Source organism: Desmodus rotundus, chromosome 2 (assembly GCF_022682495.2).
Source record: "Desmodus rotundus isolate HL8 chromosome 2, HLdesRot8A.1, whole genome shotgun sequence".
In the NCBI taxonomy this organism is placed as follows: Eukaryota; Metazoa; Chordata; class Mammalia; order Chiroptera; family Phyllostomidae; genus Desmodus; species Desmodus rotundus.
In genome coordinates, this window is record NC_071388.1 from 185,946,259 (window position 1) to 185,964,012 (window position 17,754).

The following is a 17,754-nucleotide window of genomic DNA, read 5'->3' on the forward strand; positions in this document are numbered from 1 at the left end:
CTTATTGAAGGGAGTATTCTATGTCAGCATTTAGTATTTTCAAAACAATAATTTCTAAGTCTTGGAAAGTGTTAACCTCAAGGTGTTAACCTTGAGGAGTGTTAGTGTTTACCTTTTGCACGTGTCTTTTCAAAAGGTGGCCCCTCTGTGAGTGCACAGACCTGCGGTGGTTGGTTCAGACGACCACGCTCATGTGTGTTTGTATCTCCACTACCTTTCTCACTGATAGTAGCCTCATTGATAATGTCAGGATTTACCAAATTTTAAAGTGTTTCAATAACTGAGTTTCTTTTGTTTGGTCTCAGAAAAAAGGCCATGACATTTTTATTGATAGCTAAACTGACTGAATTAATATTCTCATATAAAATAATTTATTTTCCATTTCTTTAGATATTTGTCCCGATGTATTCCCAAGTGAACTTTTTAAACATTATTATTGCATAGAAAAGAATAAGGCGATCCGAGTGCATGTGTGGCATATTGAAATACGGAGCTACATAAAATATCTGTCATGCCAATATGATACTCTAAAGCATAGAGAGTATATTTAGTGTTTATTCTAATCTTCAATTTTAGCAAAAATAATAAATCCCCACAGAAAGAACTTGGGCTCATAGAGTGCAAGGGATGGCTTTGATGTACAAAGGACGACAGGATGGCCCCTGTCTTTGAAGTGTTGGTACTAAGGGATAGGCCCACAGCCAATTTTGGTTCGTTGTAATTACATGGGCTAAATAGTGCGTGTTTCTGTTTCAGAAACTCTCTGAAAGTAACAAGGAAAAGAAGGAAAAAAACCAACCACTCAGTTTCTAAAACACAATTTCAAAATGTCTGAAGTATGATGTCTGTGGAAGAATTCTACATATCAAATAGGAATTCTTAAGAAAAGGAGAAAATTCAGTTTTACTCTTGATACTATATACTTTTCAAAAATTCTACCTTTTAGCACATCTGAACTGGTTAGCAGAGGCTAAGACTAAAAGTAATACTAATATACCAACAAACAACAGAAATAAATAAGGAAAAAAATCAAAACATGCTGCCAGGTAATAAACAATTTCCATAATTAAATTAAATCAAGTTACAATGAAAGATAAGCATGCCAAAGGGTTAGGGAGCAAAGCTAAGTTTGTGATATGATGATTGTGTTATTAGCTAGAATCTTTAAGAATTTCGTCTTCAGGTTTGGTGGGTGAAAGGAGAGAAAAGATACCCCGTCACGTGCCCAGCATAGTTCCTGGAAGAAAAAGGCATTTAATAGATGATGAATGAGTGAGTGAGTGAACCAATACAGTTACATAATAAATAAATTAGCACAGAAGTAAAACCAGAACATAGGCCCCCAAAGGTCCAAGGAATTTCTTTTTACTGAGATGATAAATTCTTTGTGGCCGTGAAGAACAGCTGAGACCTCTGTTTCCAAGTATGGCCCCTGTCCACATCTACCCACCTGTGAGGCACTCTGTTGATGCATGTCCATCTGAAAACAGATTGAGAGACTACGTGCTGAAAGAGATCAGCCTGCTCAGTATCCTGATAAAGAATCCAATGGATTTTACATATATTTTCAGTATGCCAGAATTTAAAGTCACTGGAGGAAGAATAAGGAAGGGAGAGGATACTTTTGAAAAAGCTCTCTTACCACTTTTATCTTGCTTTGCTGTTAAGAGTACCTACTTATCAGTTAGGAATTTGGAGATAATTCTTATTCGTCAGCAGAGATTACAGACTGTAACTTTTTCTTGAATACATATTTGAAGCATCTATAGAAATGGCTTGTTCCCTCTGGTTGTGTTTCTAACCTAACCCTACATGGCAGACTGCCTAATCCTCTTTATTCCGCAGTAATAAATTACATCCTCTGCAAATACAAAAGCCTTGTTAAATAGTTATATTTATTCATCCATACAGTCACTATCATTTTTAACATATTAACACATTTTCATTCAGCATACACATTTTCATCCAGCATACACAGGAGAGTGTATATTTCCTATCATTTAGCTTATATGGCTTATATAAAAATGGAGGAGGTACTAGAACTCTTGTGTACTTTGGCTGTGGGAGCCAATGCCTAAAACTTATGCAAAAAAAAAATTAACATAATGTATCCTAGTTAATTTAGTGGTCAAAAATTTTAAAAAGCAAGAAATAGGATCTTAAAGCAAAAACAATGTAAAGATTTTGAAAGCAAGGTCTGAAAGCAAGGATTTTCTAAGGTCTTAAAAATGTGAGGCATTATATCTAGCATAACTTTCATCCCAGTTTTTGCCTCTACCGTTTGGGGATCTGAGCTACGGTCTCGGTGATTTAGTATTATCATGTACTGTCATATTCGGAAAACATTACCACCACCTTCTATGTTGGCCTTTTCTCCTTTCCCTTCAGCACTCTCAGGAGCCTTTCTCTGTTTTCTGTTGTGTGCCCATCTTTTTTTGGTTTTAGGAACAACTCAGGTCGTGCTTAGTTAATAACGAAACTAGAATCTCACTCCTATGATTTGCCCTGCGGTAAAATAAAGAAATTGTACAGTTGCTCACCTGGGTCAGAGATCTGGGGTTCACTGTCCTGTGGGAGAATATTTAGCTCAAAAGGTTAATGATCCCCATATTAAGCCTTAAGAAATCGCAGCTTCCAGTTGTGGTCTGTGTTTCGTTTCCCTGTGTCTCCGGGCGCAGTCTGTGTGACTGCAGCCTTGTGAAAGCTAATCTCTGCTTTCACTGGGAAAGTGACCGGAAGCCAGTACTTTTCATCCACTTGGGATGTGGGGCAGAGTGCTTACATGTCCACACGTTTGCATGCACGCATATGGATACACAGACACACTCAACCACAAACATTCTGCCTTCCTACTTCAACCCTAAACTTCATCTTGCCTGTGCATCTTGCCTTGGAGACCTGGGCTCGCTCCACTCGGAGCTGTACGCAGAAGCCGTGGTGCGCAGGTATTGTTTCCTCAGTAACCTACCACTCGGTGGTCCGAAGCAATTAATACAGTTTCCCAGAGACCCTTACTTTTCTCAGGGCAAAGTCTACACACTGAAGACTATAAACAAAAAATAAGTATCAAATGCTGTGGTAGAAACACAAACATTGCAGGGTTATTTGAAATACCCTTTTCCAGGCAAAATAATTTCCCAGTTAACAATTCATTTAATTTTAAAGATGCTGTTTTTTAAATTTGTAAGGATTTTCACAGAATTGAGTAAGTTCTGGATTTTCAAAAGATATAGCTTCTTAGGCATATTTTATAGTTTGAGAATTTTTTTAAACTATACTAATGACATAACTTTTGTAACTGAAATATAGATTTGCTGTTAACACGGTTTAATTTACATTTTAATTTCACCTCACTCTTTATAGGAACTATAACTCCAGTTGGATTATTTGTGTGTCCAGAAGTATCAGAGATTATGTTTTTAATTAGGGTTTTTGGTGTGTGAAGGTAAATTCAGAATTATCTTTGAATATTTTCAGTGTGTATACAGTTTAATGTCAAGTCACCAAGCCAAGATTTTAATATGTAACTGACCTTCAAAGCATTTCCTGAAGAAGTTAATTTGGTTTGTGAGTGAAATCAACGTGTGATTAATTTCCTTCGTTAAAAAAAATCTCCATTTTTCCCTCCACACAGTGAACATGGCCACAAGCAGGCTAATAGGTGCCGTGGCAGGCACCATTCTGGCCCTGGGGGTGATTTTTGGAGGCACAGGGTGGGGAATAGAGTAAGCATCTTTACGAGTTTCAGAGTGTTTCTGTTTGGTTCCTGGTGTGTGAGCTGACCCCGTGTCGTCCCGTCGATGTGTTTCCCGTGGTCGTGCCACTTGTGGTGTGTGACTTGGATGTGTTGTGTCGTGCTGTTTTCTCGTGCAGTGGAGAACCTTCTCCTGTCTGGGACAATGTGGGGCATGAAATAACATCGGGGTGCTTGGGATGTCTTCACAATCGAGGCAATGGTCCAAAAGCTCCTCCACTCGTAAAAGTCATTTTAAAATATAGACCTTTTTTTTTTTTTTACTATTTATTGGCAAATATGCTTTTGTATGAGTGTTTTATTAGGATTCCTATAACAAATTTAATCATCACCAGCCAAATAGGTCCACATATACAATGAGGACTTACCAACAATTGCTCTTTTTAAAGATGATCTGAATGATAGCCACTAATATTTTCTCCACTGATTGAGAGTGATATAGGAGTCTTCATCTTAATTTGTTTTTGAAAAGAAGATTTTCAGGATATTGCCCATTTTATTATAAAATAGGTTAATAATTCAAATTTGAAGTTTACTTGTATATTTGGGAGCAGGCAGCATTAAGAATGAAAAGATACTTAATCCAAACCAGCAAAACCTAAAGTTGCTACCTACCTGGTGGGTTTGTCTTACAAGTAGCCAGAGTCTAAATAAGTGGCCTGCACAACATATGCCTGTCAAGCCCCCAGGGAAGTACAGCTCTCCTGGAGCCTTTACTGCGGTTGCTCTGTCCTTGAGCTGTATCCTCCGAAGAGCCGTCAGTTCCCCAGGGGATAGAGCTTTCATGAGATTGTTGCTCTGTAGACTAACAGGTGACCGCGATAATTTCTAATTTCAGGGAGAGCATTTACAAGAAAGAAAAATAGTCCTTCCCATGCCATCTTTTCTACTCACTCTGGTGGCGATAACACTTCACAGCGGCCCAGGGACAAAATTGCTAGCCTCTCAAGGAATCACCAGATATCATCCAGTCAGCCAGCCCAGACTCTGGGCATGCTGAGAGCATCACACGTGGTCCTCCTTAGTGCCACTGAGTGCAGCGCACTGATGCTCTCCTGCCGTACTGGGTCTGGGAGACCCAGGGACCGAAATAGCGTTACGGGGGAGCAGGCCCATGGGTTCCACGTTGTGTTGTCTACCCAAGCCTTCTCTCCCGGGTCGAGGGCTTTGACTAGACCTGCATTTTCTAAGTCACATCCCATCAGTGTGGACTGTGAAGCTACTTAACCCCAGGGAAGCTGAAAATACTGGAAAAGAGATTTTGTGTCTCCATACCTGTTAAAAAATGAAGTATATATGAAGTAAAATATGTAGAGAAAACAAACTTTGTCCTATAAAATTTCACCTTGGGTCTGTTGACTGGATTATATACAGAAGTAACATTCCTCTTCCAGGGAAAGTTCTCCACATACCTTTATGGGAAATTCCTCCTTAAAAGAAAGGTAGCTTTTTAAAAAATCATTTCCAATTCCATTTTTATGAACTTATTGACTTTACTACTGGAAGGGATGAATTTTAATAATTCTCCCTTGAGTCTTAGAGCTGGGCCTTTGTTGTAAAGCGTAGTCCTTGTCACCCACCCCTTCCAGTGTTGTTGGTTTGTCGCTATTCCTGGTTGTCACAGGTAAGTCTGTGTTAGTGTATATATTTTTTCTAAAAGTAGATATTATTCTTGGTTTGTACACTGTTTTAGGTATTAGTTTACTGTTTCTTTTCCTTCAAATTCTAAATTTTGCCATAATCGCTAAAAAAGCAAATACAGTGTAAAAAATAAAACAAAATCCACATAGTGCAGTGTAGTTTCAGCACTTACTAATTTAACTGGTAGTGTGACATTCATTTAGTCACTAAGGATTCCACGGACAGGGGTTTTGTTTTGTTTTGCTTTATTTCCACTCCTAAGTTTATAATTGTAAATCAGGAATCGTTTCTCATGAGTTATGTATTGATTCGAATTCCAGCCTGTTTTCTGAGCTAGTAATGTGCAAATCCTGTCGAAAGCATAGACTGTGTACATGGTAATATGAATAGTTTTAAATGTTTGTTTTAAGATGCGTTTCCCTATTAAACTTCGCAGAGGAGAGTGGGATGCTGTTTCATTAGCGCGGGGGGTGAGCAGGTTCTCTGTAAAAGGCCTGATGGTTTTGCAGGTGATGGAATGTCTCACAACCGTGCAGCTCTGCTGTCTTAGCATAAACGCAGTCGCAAGCCGTGTGAGTGAGCGTGACTTGTTCCAGCGAAGTCTCTAAAAAAACAGTCAGCAGGGCCACATTTGGCCTGTGGGATGGAGTTTGCTCACCCTCGAGGTATACTGTAAGCTTCAGAGTCATACAAATTTGGGTTCAGATCTTGCCTGCATCACGTATTGACTTCTAGAAGCCTCTGTCTTTCCTTCTATGAAACAGGGAGAGGCATAGTCCCTAACTCTTACGGTTTTGTGAGATCAAATGAGATAATGTCAAGTCCTCAGAAGCGCACCCTCTTAGTAAGGACATAGTGTACAGTAGTTAAGCTGCCTTTACTGCTCTCATTATTGTTTATCACCACTGGTATCTCTAAAGGCCACTGAGATTTGTGTTCTGTAGGACCTCAGTGGTTAGTCTTATGACTATGTCCAAACCCAGGAGCCTGAAGGGACCGCGTACCTGAGACTCCCGTTGTAACCATCTTCCACCTCCCCATCGCGCCCACAAGCACTGGGTGGTCTGAGTGAAAACGTCATGCCGCACACGACTTTAGTGCAGCTAAAAGTGGCATCCATTTATGTACACAGTCGACGGCACTGATGTGAGCAGAAAAGAGAATTTTTTTTACACAGCAACAAATATATACACAAACCCGAGGATTTTAGGTGAACTACCAAAATTGGCCTGGTGACTTCGGGAATGGGGACATAAAGTTAGGAAAGAAAGTATTTTTCTGTTAAGGGGCACTGTGCCTGCATATTAGCATCCTGTAACATGGGCTATTTAAAATGATTCTTTTACTAAAGTTAATGTTGCTTACATTTAAAAATAGTGAGCCATGGTGTTTTCCATGTGAGTGGAGAGGATGTACTGGAATATATATCATCTTTTCCTTAAACAGTTGATAGAAATTCCACTTCCTTATTTTTATTTCCTTCAAATTACCCAAGTTTTCTGCTCCCGTTCCTCTTGCCTTTGGAACGCTAGTTACTGTTTAAACAGTGCCTGAGTCTGTGCAATGAAGAAGTATATCTTTGAGAACAAGGCTTCAAAGTCAGGCCTTTATTGGTAACTCCTTCTGACTTCTGAATTTTAACTGTCTCCCAGTGGGGGATAAGAAATTTAGCATTCAGGAGACTCTATGTGCTGCTTGAAAGAACATTTCAGTAGAATATTTTTCCTTCTTTTCATGCCCTCGTTTGCCAGCAGGTTGAGCTAATTCTAACACACTCGGGTTCTTGATGCGCTCTTTTACTTGTTTGGTTCATGACATTGGGAAAGGGGAGGAGAAGAAAGACGTTCAACGACAGTGACTGGGGCATATTTGCTTCACATTCTGCGAAAGGTGACTTTAATGGAATTTAATTGTCAATGGTGCAGAAGCTGTAGACGACAGGCATTCCAATCCATGTGGTAGCTCTCCATAGCATCGAAAGTGAGATGAAGCTGAGTAAATAAAGGTGATTTGTGTGTTCAGCAATCTTTTATGCAGGGTGTTGACTTCCTGAAACCGCTCAACTGATTTTCCCTTGTGGTCATGAAAGTGGTTGGCTCATATGACTTTCTTCCCATGATCCTTTGTCACAGGTCCTAGTGCCACCAATCTCATAATAGGCTCCATCGCTGGTGCCATCCTGGTAGCAGCTATTGTCCTTGGGGGCACAGGATGGGGATTTAAGTAAGCAACGCCGCATGCCTTCTTGTCAGTGGCTCTGGCACTTCTCTTTTCTGCTTACATAACCACGTTTTGAGTTCCTGCTACAAGTTTTAACAGTAAAACTGGTTAAAATAAGTATTTTCTTTATTCACAAATGAGTCAGAAAAGAAGAAACTTGAAAACTCATGTCATCTTCTGGCAAGTGGGAAAACACGAAATGTAGAAGGAATTCCCATGCACTGGTTTAAGGAGAACGAAGTGGAAGTTCTTTAATAGAAGACATCCCAGCCTTTTTGGAGCAACATTCTGAGATACATTTACTTATACACAGATAATCGAGGAAACTATGCAGTTGGAAATGGTGGATAGAAACCTCTTGTATCTGTTTGAAACTAGTTTGTAGTCCATTGACATTTTGAAATTTTCACAACCTAAGTAACCATTTGTTCATTATTTTTTACATGTAACATATGTAGCTTTATGATTTGAAAAGCTTCAGTATTTTATAAAACAGATTTTCAAACATATTTTCATTCATTCCCTAACCAACTGAATTAGTTTCACAGTGGAATTTAAAATCTGTGGGGTTGTCATACTTAATAGTTTATAATTAACTGCTAATATCCACATGACTGGTGGGCCTGGGGTGTTTTCATAGTACCCCTTAGTTTGGATTGCGCATTGATCCCTGAGCTAAGTTCGTTTCAACAGACATGCCAGATAATCACAAATAACCCTCAAGTATGATTAAAATTTTCAAACCTAATTTATTCAGTTTGGGTGTTTCCATACTGCAGACTCATTGGGTAATTGCTTTTTTGTTTTTTAGCTTTTCATGCTGCAGTGATTTATGATCTGTACATAAGCCCTCCTGTGCCAAATATTCCTTGTGATAAATTAAATTTCAACCATATCTATAGAAACAAATTTGAGTGGGAAGTAAGACCATTACCCAAGTTCAACACTCACTTTGCCTTCATCTGGTTACTCAGTAGAGGAAGTTTCTGAACAGTTGCCTTAACTAGGAAGTTTAGTTTGTTTTGTATTTGGAATTCTGAATTCAATATATTTAAAGCAGATAAAATGTTTTTCGAAAATGATTATGGAAAAAAACAAACCAAAAAATGATTTAAATAAATTCAAGCCTACAAGTCTTTGAGTGATTTCAACTTGGAGAGCTATTATCAAATAGTACCTCTTTTCTACAGAGATATTTATAAACTTGAACTTGCTTGATGGGACAGTAGTTTTGGCACCTGTGTTTTTCCGAAAGCACAGTCCAAATGGGCAACTCATGTTTGAATTTCTCATTATATGAACAAGACATTGCCCAGATACTGACTCACTCAGGTGGCACATAATAAAATACCACATTTTTATTTGGACTGGCCTAATTCAAGCAAGAATGTTCTTAGTGTTTCCCTACTGTAAACAGGTCACTGTACATTCCAGTTTTTCCATGATGTTACTTTATAATGCCCCCTTGAACTTTTTCATAAATACACTTCAAGAAAAGTAAATTTGGCTCATGCTCAGGCACTGGGAAACCTCAGTTTCAAAGGCTTGGAAAGCATGCTGCTGTGCATCTTCGTGCGTCTCTGTCATCCAGCCACATGTGACACCAAATTTCCCATTTCCGGATTTGGGAGATAAGACCGCTCTTCTGTAGCAGGACCTCAAAACAGCGGCCTGGCCTAGCTCACAGCTTGAATTGCATGTTTTTTGGGGAAAACTGGAAAAGCCTTTTATCACTGTGTATATAAGTGGATTAGGCCCCGTCCAGATTGTTTATATCAGAAAGAGATGGTTCAGTCACCAGAGGAACAGAAAAAGGGTGGGTGGGGAGAGGGACCCTCAGTGAGCCGTGGGAATGCTGTGCAGGCACATACTGGCGGGCTGGGTCAGTGCCCCTTCCCACGCCTGGGACCCTAATAAAGAAAAACATTGCAGAAAGGGCCAGAACAGTGTGAAGTAAAAATTATTATGCCCTGAAAAAAAATGAAGCAGTGAAATAACTTCAGGAGTTTAAATGTGGAGAAACTGCCGCTTTGGTGCTATTGGTTGCTACAGCGAGTCTCTGAATTTGCTTTCAACTTGAATAGTAGCTACGTGGTTCCTGCTCCACATTGAAGAACTGCTTCGACTTTGCAGTAAAGGACTTGAGGTGACAAATGATATAGTTTAGGTTTTCTCACCACTTGGGCAGTTGGGGGAATGATTAGTTGAGACATGCTTCGGAAGTATGTTTGCTGGTGGAACGGAAAGCCGTTGAGTTTTTTATTGAGCCCAATGCGAATACAGAAGAGTTCCCTTCAGAATCAAAAGTTCAAAAGTAGTTTTGAAGATTGCTGTAAATACCTTTGTTGGAAATCCCTCCTGCCATCAGGTTTTTGTGACTAGCAGAGACGTTAACAAAGAGACCTGAAGGGGTTGAGGGCACATAAACTTTCAGGTTACAGGACGATGTAGAACCGCTGGGGGGGAGGGGCCGTTGCTTTGTCCTCAGGTGCGTTTCCTCAGGTGAGACTGTGAGCAGAGCAGACGTGGAGGCGGGGTCATGGCACACCTGGCCTGTGCGAGTATAAATGAGAAGGACAGCTACACTTCCGCCCTGACACCGTCTGCCATGCTTTATAGTTTTTCCTCTGAAACCCTATTTCCTCTGAAATAGGTGGTAAAAAGCAAGAGTATTGTGAGTGTGCAAGCATGTGTGAATGAATGTATCTTGGGTGTGTAAGGTGACACTGATGGTTTGTCCAGATTATTGTGATGAAAAATAATGTAAATTTAGATAACTTCTTAGCAGAATAGTAGAGTCTGAAAGCTTTGCTTAATGCGAACAAGACTTCCACAAGCAAAGCTGTAGAATTCCTCAGAGAATTCTACAGGGAAAAAAATGCTTTATTTGGTGGGTGATTTTATTTAACATATTCTGATGTATTCGGTAATGTGGCAGATGTACCTTAGTAACTTGGGTTAATTTCATACACCAAAAGTATGACGTTTCTAAGGGATGATTTAGTCTATGGATTCCCAGGCTTTAGGGTCTTAGACTTTTTCTCTGAGAAATCCGTGAGAAGTGAACACAGGCTCTCTGCGCACCACATTGTCCGACACGCCCCCACATCTGCATTCATTCCCCCTCACCTGGTGCTCTTTTCCTGCCCGTCACCGACACGCCCGGACGAGAGCTGTGGTGCCGGGGGTCGCAGCCCTCTGTCCTGGGGGACTCGTGGGGACACAGAGCCTCTATCTAGTATTGAAGAATCACCCATTTGATGAGATCATTGGAGGTGTTGCTTGTACTAGACTTCGGAGAAAATCGTGTACATGAAGGGCCATTTTAGTAGCGTCTTCTCTAAAGCTGAGAAAAGGGGACCAAAAAATGAAGAGAGAATTTCATACCGCCATTTAAAGTGAACAGAATTTCCGTCATGACCTTGGATGTGGCTTTTTATCTGACATTCCCTAAATTTGAATGCAGGAAAATTGACGTGAGCGATACGGTCGTTCACACGCACATAAAGTGTGTGAACATCATCCTAGTTCATGGTAGTAGGAAAGAGAAATTCCAGGTGACGGTTGGAAAATTACTTGAAAGCAACAGTGACATAGGTTGTGGGCAATTCAAACCACAAGATTTTAGGATGAGTATTGTGCTCTCCCAACTATATTGTAGCATCTCGGTCTGTGGAATCGCAGACCTTGTCCCCTCTGCCCCTGCTTGCTCTCCCCATGGGGTCCATGGCAGGGGTGGCCATACTGGCCTGGCAGAGCTGCTCTTGGCATTAAAAGAGTTAATGCAACAAGAGTGGCATTATATGTGGTTTCTCCTCTGTGAGAAGTTGCTTGGGTTACAAATTCTTACTGAGCCTGACTGTGTGAGCAGTTCTTTTGGCCCGTGTTCCGTTCGCTGGCCACGCTACAGAAAAGACTGGTTAGGCACTCACATCACGAAAATGTAAAGGACCCTATCTGGGTTCTCACAAGGAAAGTTAACTGAATTGTTGGAATGTCAAGTTGTATGAAATTTCAAAGGAATTTAATATGCCTAAGAATATTTTCTGGAAAGAATCAATGTCTTATTTTTCTTATTTGGGTTTTACAGAGTTAGGTAATTGGATCAGTGTAACCTAGTGTTTCCACGAGGAGGACAACTGGACTGCTGCGTGTCAGAACTCCATGACCGTGTCCCAGTGCAAATCCCCTCGTGCCTGCCACTCCTGAGTCGGGCACTGTCTCGCTCAGACCTAGCAGGTGGTGGTGCGGCCAGGTTGGCCAGGAAGACCCAGTTCAGCCCCCAACTCAACTTCCCAGGAGGGAACTCAGTCTGAGTTCACCTAGAAAGGGTTGGGTGAGGCCTTACTGGTGGCAGGCAAGGACTCACTGTGGAGAGATAGGAAGGTGATGGTGGGTAAATATACCTTTGAAATACCTAAAGGCTTCATAATCTGAGATGGTTATTGTTACCTGAAAGGATTGGTTTCGATTTTGTATAGACGTATGTGTGTATAATATATATTGTAGGAAAAAGTATAGGTTTTTCAGAAGTAGTAAAAGTTCATGGAAAGTGGGTCAGTGCAAGGTTTCTTGGTTATGATACTATTTGATAATGAGGCAGAACTCCCTTACAGGTTATGATGAGGAAGTGAATTGCCGTTACAGCCCTAGCGAGCAGAGAGTATTCAGATGAAACGGTATGGAAGGCAGACAGTAAGCACATACATACCCATGGAGTTGTGCTTTCACGTTACAGTTGAACGAAGAGATTTTGTTCTTATAGACAATTCAGGGCAGACGGTTGTCAACATACAGTGGCCCACAGTGGTCACAGTTTATATGTGAGGGACCCTCCCAGTGAGTCTGCCTTAAGAGTGTCCCCCTCGTCCTCCTCCGGGAAGGAAATACGGTCCTGGAGTCCCCCGTTGACATTCAGATTCCATTGTCTCAGAAATACATGGTTCTAAAGCACAGTTTGGCCTCTTGGTTAAGCCTCGGAACCCAGTCACCCTGTCAAACATTGTTTCTGTTTAAAAATGTAGTCTAAGCTTCAAAAACTGACTTTCAGAAGGAGCACAAACTTGTGGACACTGGAGCTGCCTGTATGCCAGGCTCAAGTGGGATTTCATATCTCCATTTAAAAATGAACTGGATTGCAGTTACGACCTTGGACATGGCTATTTCCCTGGCATTCCCTGCATTTGAATAAAGGAGTTTAGATGTGGGCAATACAGTAATTTACATGCGTAGCGATAGCTGGCTTCATGTCTCCTCTACATTCATTTTAATTGAGACATTAGTCTAACATTTCTCTTTAGTTCCAGTAATGCATAGCCAACTAGTAGTAGTCCAGGGTTATTTTACAAGGTCAAGCAGTCCCTGTTTTTCCCCACCTGACTCGACTGGAGGTGATTATATATCAACCTTCCAAGGCTGTGAGCATGGGTAGAAGACGCACACCCTGTGCCCTGAAGCACTTAGTACAGGTGCATTATGGGAGATGTCCCTTTGGCATCAGCTCTATTTCTGAGGCAGCATCAGCAATGCCTGCTTTCAAGAATGCTGACTCAAAAGGGGGTTGGGAGTGGTGGGGGATAGGAAAGAAAAGGAAGTAGCATTGTTGTAATAGTGTTCGCCGCAGTGGATTACCTGCTAAGTCAATGAACCATGTGCTTGGGCCATTAATGAAGATGTTCTAATAAAAACTTTCAAAAAGAAAAGAGAGATTTTCTTTAAAGACTTTTATATTTGATATTTCAAAAGAGGAGCATCAAAGTGGTCATTTTGAGGGAAATCTAAGAACTTTACAGGACACCTTCATGCCTATTTTGAGCTTTGCTATTATTTTTAGTTTGAAATACCTAGTGGGGAGGAGGAATATACTGTAATCCTTTCAGTACGTAGGGCTGGAAGGGCATCCAGCTGGCCCCGAGAGAGTGGGCAGGGGAGTGAGGGCTCCTGGGGACTCCTCGGTCTCCAGTGTTGCATGATGCCTCGGTGGCAGCAGCGTTGCACCCTCCCAGTGCGCAGATTAAATGCATGAGCCCCCTTGCTTGATGCCCCACATGAAACCAGACCAAGGGGAGGTTGCAGCCAACTTTTGTTGTTGCCTTGTACAAGTGTCTTGCTGGTTCTTTCTTTTCTCTTTTTAATCATAGGAACCACTTTTTAGGAGACTGGACACTGTGAGCAAGGCTTTACCTTGCTTCCTTCAACTAAGCTAATTTTACCTTGCTTCCTTCAACTAAGCTAATTTTAACTTGCTTCCTTCAACCAAGCTAATCTGCTGCATTTGCTTAACTAACCTGAGCCTGTGTCCATTCTCCTCTGAGTGTACTGTCTTCCTGTGCACTCTGGTTTTCAACTTTCGAGACATGAAAAATGCTTGTTCCACAGCGTGGTAAGAGCTCACACAGCCTAGGCAGCGAGATAACTGAGTAGAACGAGGCTTTTTGCCCTCTTGGCAGAGGCTGATGCACTACTTCTGAACTCTCGGGTCCTGGAGGGAATCAGCTGCAAGACCTTCAGAGTTTGTCTTAGTTCTCATAGCCTCCTGAATGAAAGAGCCCTCCATATGATAATTTTCATCTAGTCACAATTAGCCGTGCCAATGACTTCTGAAATAAGAGACAAATTGGGCTGCTGAGACTTCCAATGATTTAAAATGAACAACTCGAAGCTTTTTTTGGTCTTCACAAATGGCTATATTCTAGTGGAGATGTCAAGACATTCAAAAGTGAGGTGTTCTGTGTTTCCATTGCAAGCTAGTTTCGGAAAATCTACCTCGGTGTGGGTTGGTTACTTTGCTCTGGAACTAGCATTGTCATTGTCATCACCCTTCTCTCATCGTGATCTGACTAATATTGTGGATTTCTCCCCCCTCTGCTTGCATCTTCTTTGACGCACCCGGGAAGAAATGTCAAGAAGAGGAGGTTCGATCCTACTCAGCAAGGCCCCATCTGAATCAGCTGCGCTGGGTGAACGGTGCTTCGCACTGTTGGATTCTGGGTATGACATACTTTCAGTGACATTGCCAGAACTCTTAAGCCTGTAAACAAGAACATTGGGTGGTCAAGACTACAGAACTGAAGTTGGGGTGACAAGGATGAGGTAAAAGAAAACTGTCCTTTTTTGGAAGTCATTTCAAAGAACTCCTCCCACCACCTGTCAATAAAAGGGGGACAAAAGACAATGTCATAAAAAGAACTATTTGAGGATTTCTTTTCCTAACTAAAGGTCTCGAGAAGGAACAACAACAAAAATTAAGTGCAATAAAAGAACCATTAAAAATAACATGATTTTTTTTCCTTCCTCAGCCTGCCGGCACTTAGTATCTTATAAATGATCTGGCATGATTTTTTTTTCTCTTCCTACCAATGACACACTCCCGTGGCATGAAGATCTAATTCTGGAAAGGGTAAAATCTGCATGGCAAATCTTCAACAAGCAGCTAGCAAGCCAATCCGCAGCAAACCCTGCAACTGAATTCCTGAGGTGGAGATGCCAGATGAACATGAGGAAGTGGCCTGGCCCCCACCCCCTCGTCTAAACCAGACCATGAACTCCAGAGACCCCTGCTCTTGTGATTCACTTTCCCATTGTCTTTTCTCCTGGGCTGAGCAGCCTTTGGAAGTGGGAGCCGGAGTTTGAGCGTTGATGCTATTGTATAGTTCTTTTATAAATGTAAATATGGAAAAAAGATTTTGACACATCAACGTTCACTTGTCTGTATTGAAATATGTTCCTTGTAAAGGTTCTCGGTAAATTTGAGTCTATTGTTTGCTCCCCATCTTTTTGGTTCCTTTTCTCTGTATAGATGTCTCTGTCCTTCTCTCTTGTAACATGTTGTACAGTGATTGTTGGGCTTGCTTAAAAAAGACAGCTGTAGTCACAGATGCAGGGAGTTTGGGCACAAAACAGGTATGATTTAGGAATGAAATGCTCGAATGAAATGAAATGCTTTGAAACCAAAAATAAAAGGTGGGGCAACACAAAACAAAATAACCCATATTAAAAACACAAAAATTATGTAAATGGAAGTATATGTACTGGTAAGTCTCTAAAATTTTTGATGTCATTATAAACGTATGTATATAATGTAAGAAAGTAGACACCCTCTCAAATTAATCACAAAAGTGCCAAGCTCATGATTTTAGTTTTTGGTTTTGACAATTTTTTCCCCTGTCTTTAATGTGAAAGGAGGATAAACTTAAAGCCTTAAATTAAAAAAATTTTTTCGATGTTGAAAGCTTGGAAAAAAGTGAAGCTTTCCATTTTATTCATATCTATTACTGTCGATATTTCTTTCATGCTTCATCATACTGCCTTGAAATATATACGGTAGAAGCCCACGGTCAAACCGGAAATGGAGGCAAATAGCACTTACCTTCCGGTGAGCACTGTTGGAATGCCCACAGTCCGCTGCTGGTCTGGATTGCTGCGCTGGCTTACAGCGGGGCTCTACTATACACAGCTTCACCTTCTTTTCCCTCCAGGCAGATTTGCAGGTGTAATCTGGGTTCCTAAATCCCTCTAAGTTTAGGTCACTTTTACTGAGGTTTCTTCTTCCATAGATATGGTCATCATCGCTTCCAATCAAGTTACTAAAGAAATTTGGTCCCGGCTTTGTTTTGAGTGTAAAACTTGTCCATGATCCCTTCAGTGACTGTCCTTCTAGAGATGAGCTCTCCTGAAGGACCCCAAATACCCATAGTTCTCTAATGTCCTCTTTTGAAGAACAGGACGTCAATGATACTGTTCGCTTCATGACAACCAAGTCAGAGAGCTTTCAGTCCCTTTTCAGCATGATTCATGACACTAGTCTCACGACTTTGGCTTTGACTTTGGGAAGGATTATGGCCTAAAAATGTGCTGCTTGAAACTGTTTTTTTTTCCCCCATGTATTTTTAATTGTGGAAGAATCACAGTCATAGAGCAGGAAACCTTGATTTCTATATGCTACAATAGACCATAACCTAACATCTTCATCCTGTTACTGCTTTTTGAGTACTAGGTGCTACACCAGTATGCAGCCTTTCTCTAGAAATAGCTACATGTTTATATTGCGATAACAGGGTTCTCTGCAATGTGTACCAGCCTTATTGTTGGCTTCACCAGACACAGGTTGTATGTCCCCCTCTGTAGTGGCAATGGTCCTTTCGCCTCCGAGGAAACTCAGATTACTCAGCATCTCTTCCCATCACTGCATCATGTATGTCTCTCTGTTGCTGGATCCTGCTCACTAGTGGCTTTGAAACCACTGCTGAGCACACCACGTACATTTCACTGCTCTTCCAGATGCACCAGGTGACTTAATAGAAACAAAACCATGGTGGTTACAAAACAAGTTCAATCTTTATTATCAACTTTTGAGCATTTCACAAACAACATTGTAAATGTGCGATGTTATGTTTTAAATCAGACCACAGTGGTCCCCAAATATTATGTACATATGGCAAATGTCAGTGTAACTTTTTGTTACACTGGCAGTTTCATAGGTAACCAAACCTATGCTCCAATGTTCAATTGTTTGTGTGTATATGTAAAATGCACAAGCTTTAAGCTGTGTGTGTATGAATATGAAAGATTATGCAACCATACCAGTCGTAAACAATGGATTATAATTATTTTTGGTGGTATTAGGTTATGTAGTTTCAAACTCTGCTGTATTTTCTCTTGCCCATGCCATTCATTTGCTGATTTTTGTGGTGTGAGTAATCCTTTCTATTAATTTGAGCTCCAAGCACAAGCATATCACTGTTTAATGTTACCCAACAAGAGTTAGTGTTCAGTAATGACAAGTTCCCATTTCACCTGCTGCACTTCTGCTGCATTAACGAACAACACATGGATGAGGAGATGTACGCTGACTTCATCGCTCACCTGGGATACTGCATGAGCCCACTGAATTAGAGCTACTCCTATTAGATAAATGAGCAGTACACATAGGTGCATGTTATGAAACACGAATCACATAGAGCTGTGGAGTTTTACCAAATGGTATGTGTGGGTTTTGTTTTTGTTTTTGTTTTACTATGCAAAGATGGGAAATGCACAACTTTTCAAAGACTAGTGTCTGAAGAACTTTACAAACAATACTTGAACCCTTTCTTTCAAGCCATCCCATCCTATATTTTATAGCTGTTGCTTCCATGGTT

The 17,754-nt window shown here is 40.9% G+C and overlaps 1 protein-coding gene across 2 annotated transcripts in view; it reads left to right on the plus strand.

The window, feature by feature from the left end:
- ADAM23 (ADAM metallopeptidase domain 23) overlaps positions 1-15,077 on the plus strand; it is a 140,128-nt gene extending 125,051 nt beyond the window's left edge. The window contains exons 25-27 of one of the 2 annotated variants that reach the window (XM_053919001.2): positions 7,528-7,618; positions 14,512-14,605; positions 14,998-15,059. In XM_053919001.2, coding sequence (XP_053774976.1) covers positions 7,528-7,618; positions 14,512-14,560 — 140 coding nt within the window. In that variant the 3' untranslated portion in view covers positions 14,561-14,605; positions 14,998-15,059. Of the gene's footprint in view, positions 1-7,527; positions 7,619-14,511 lie in introns of both variants that reach the window. The other variant, XM_024563961.4, reaches the window with a different exon arrangement.
- Positions 15,078-17,754: the final 2,677 nt, after the last annotated feature.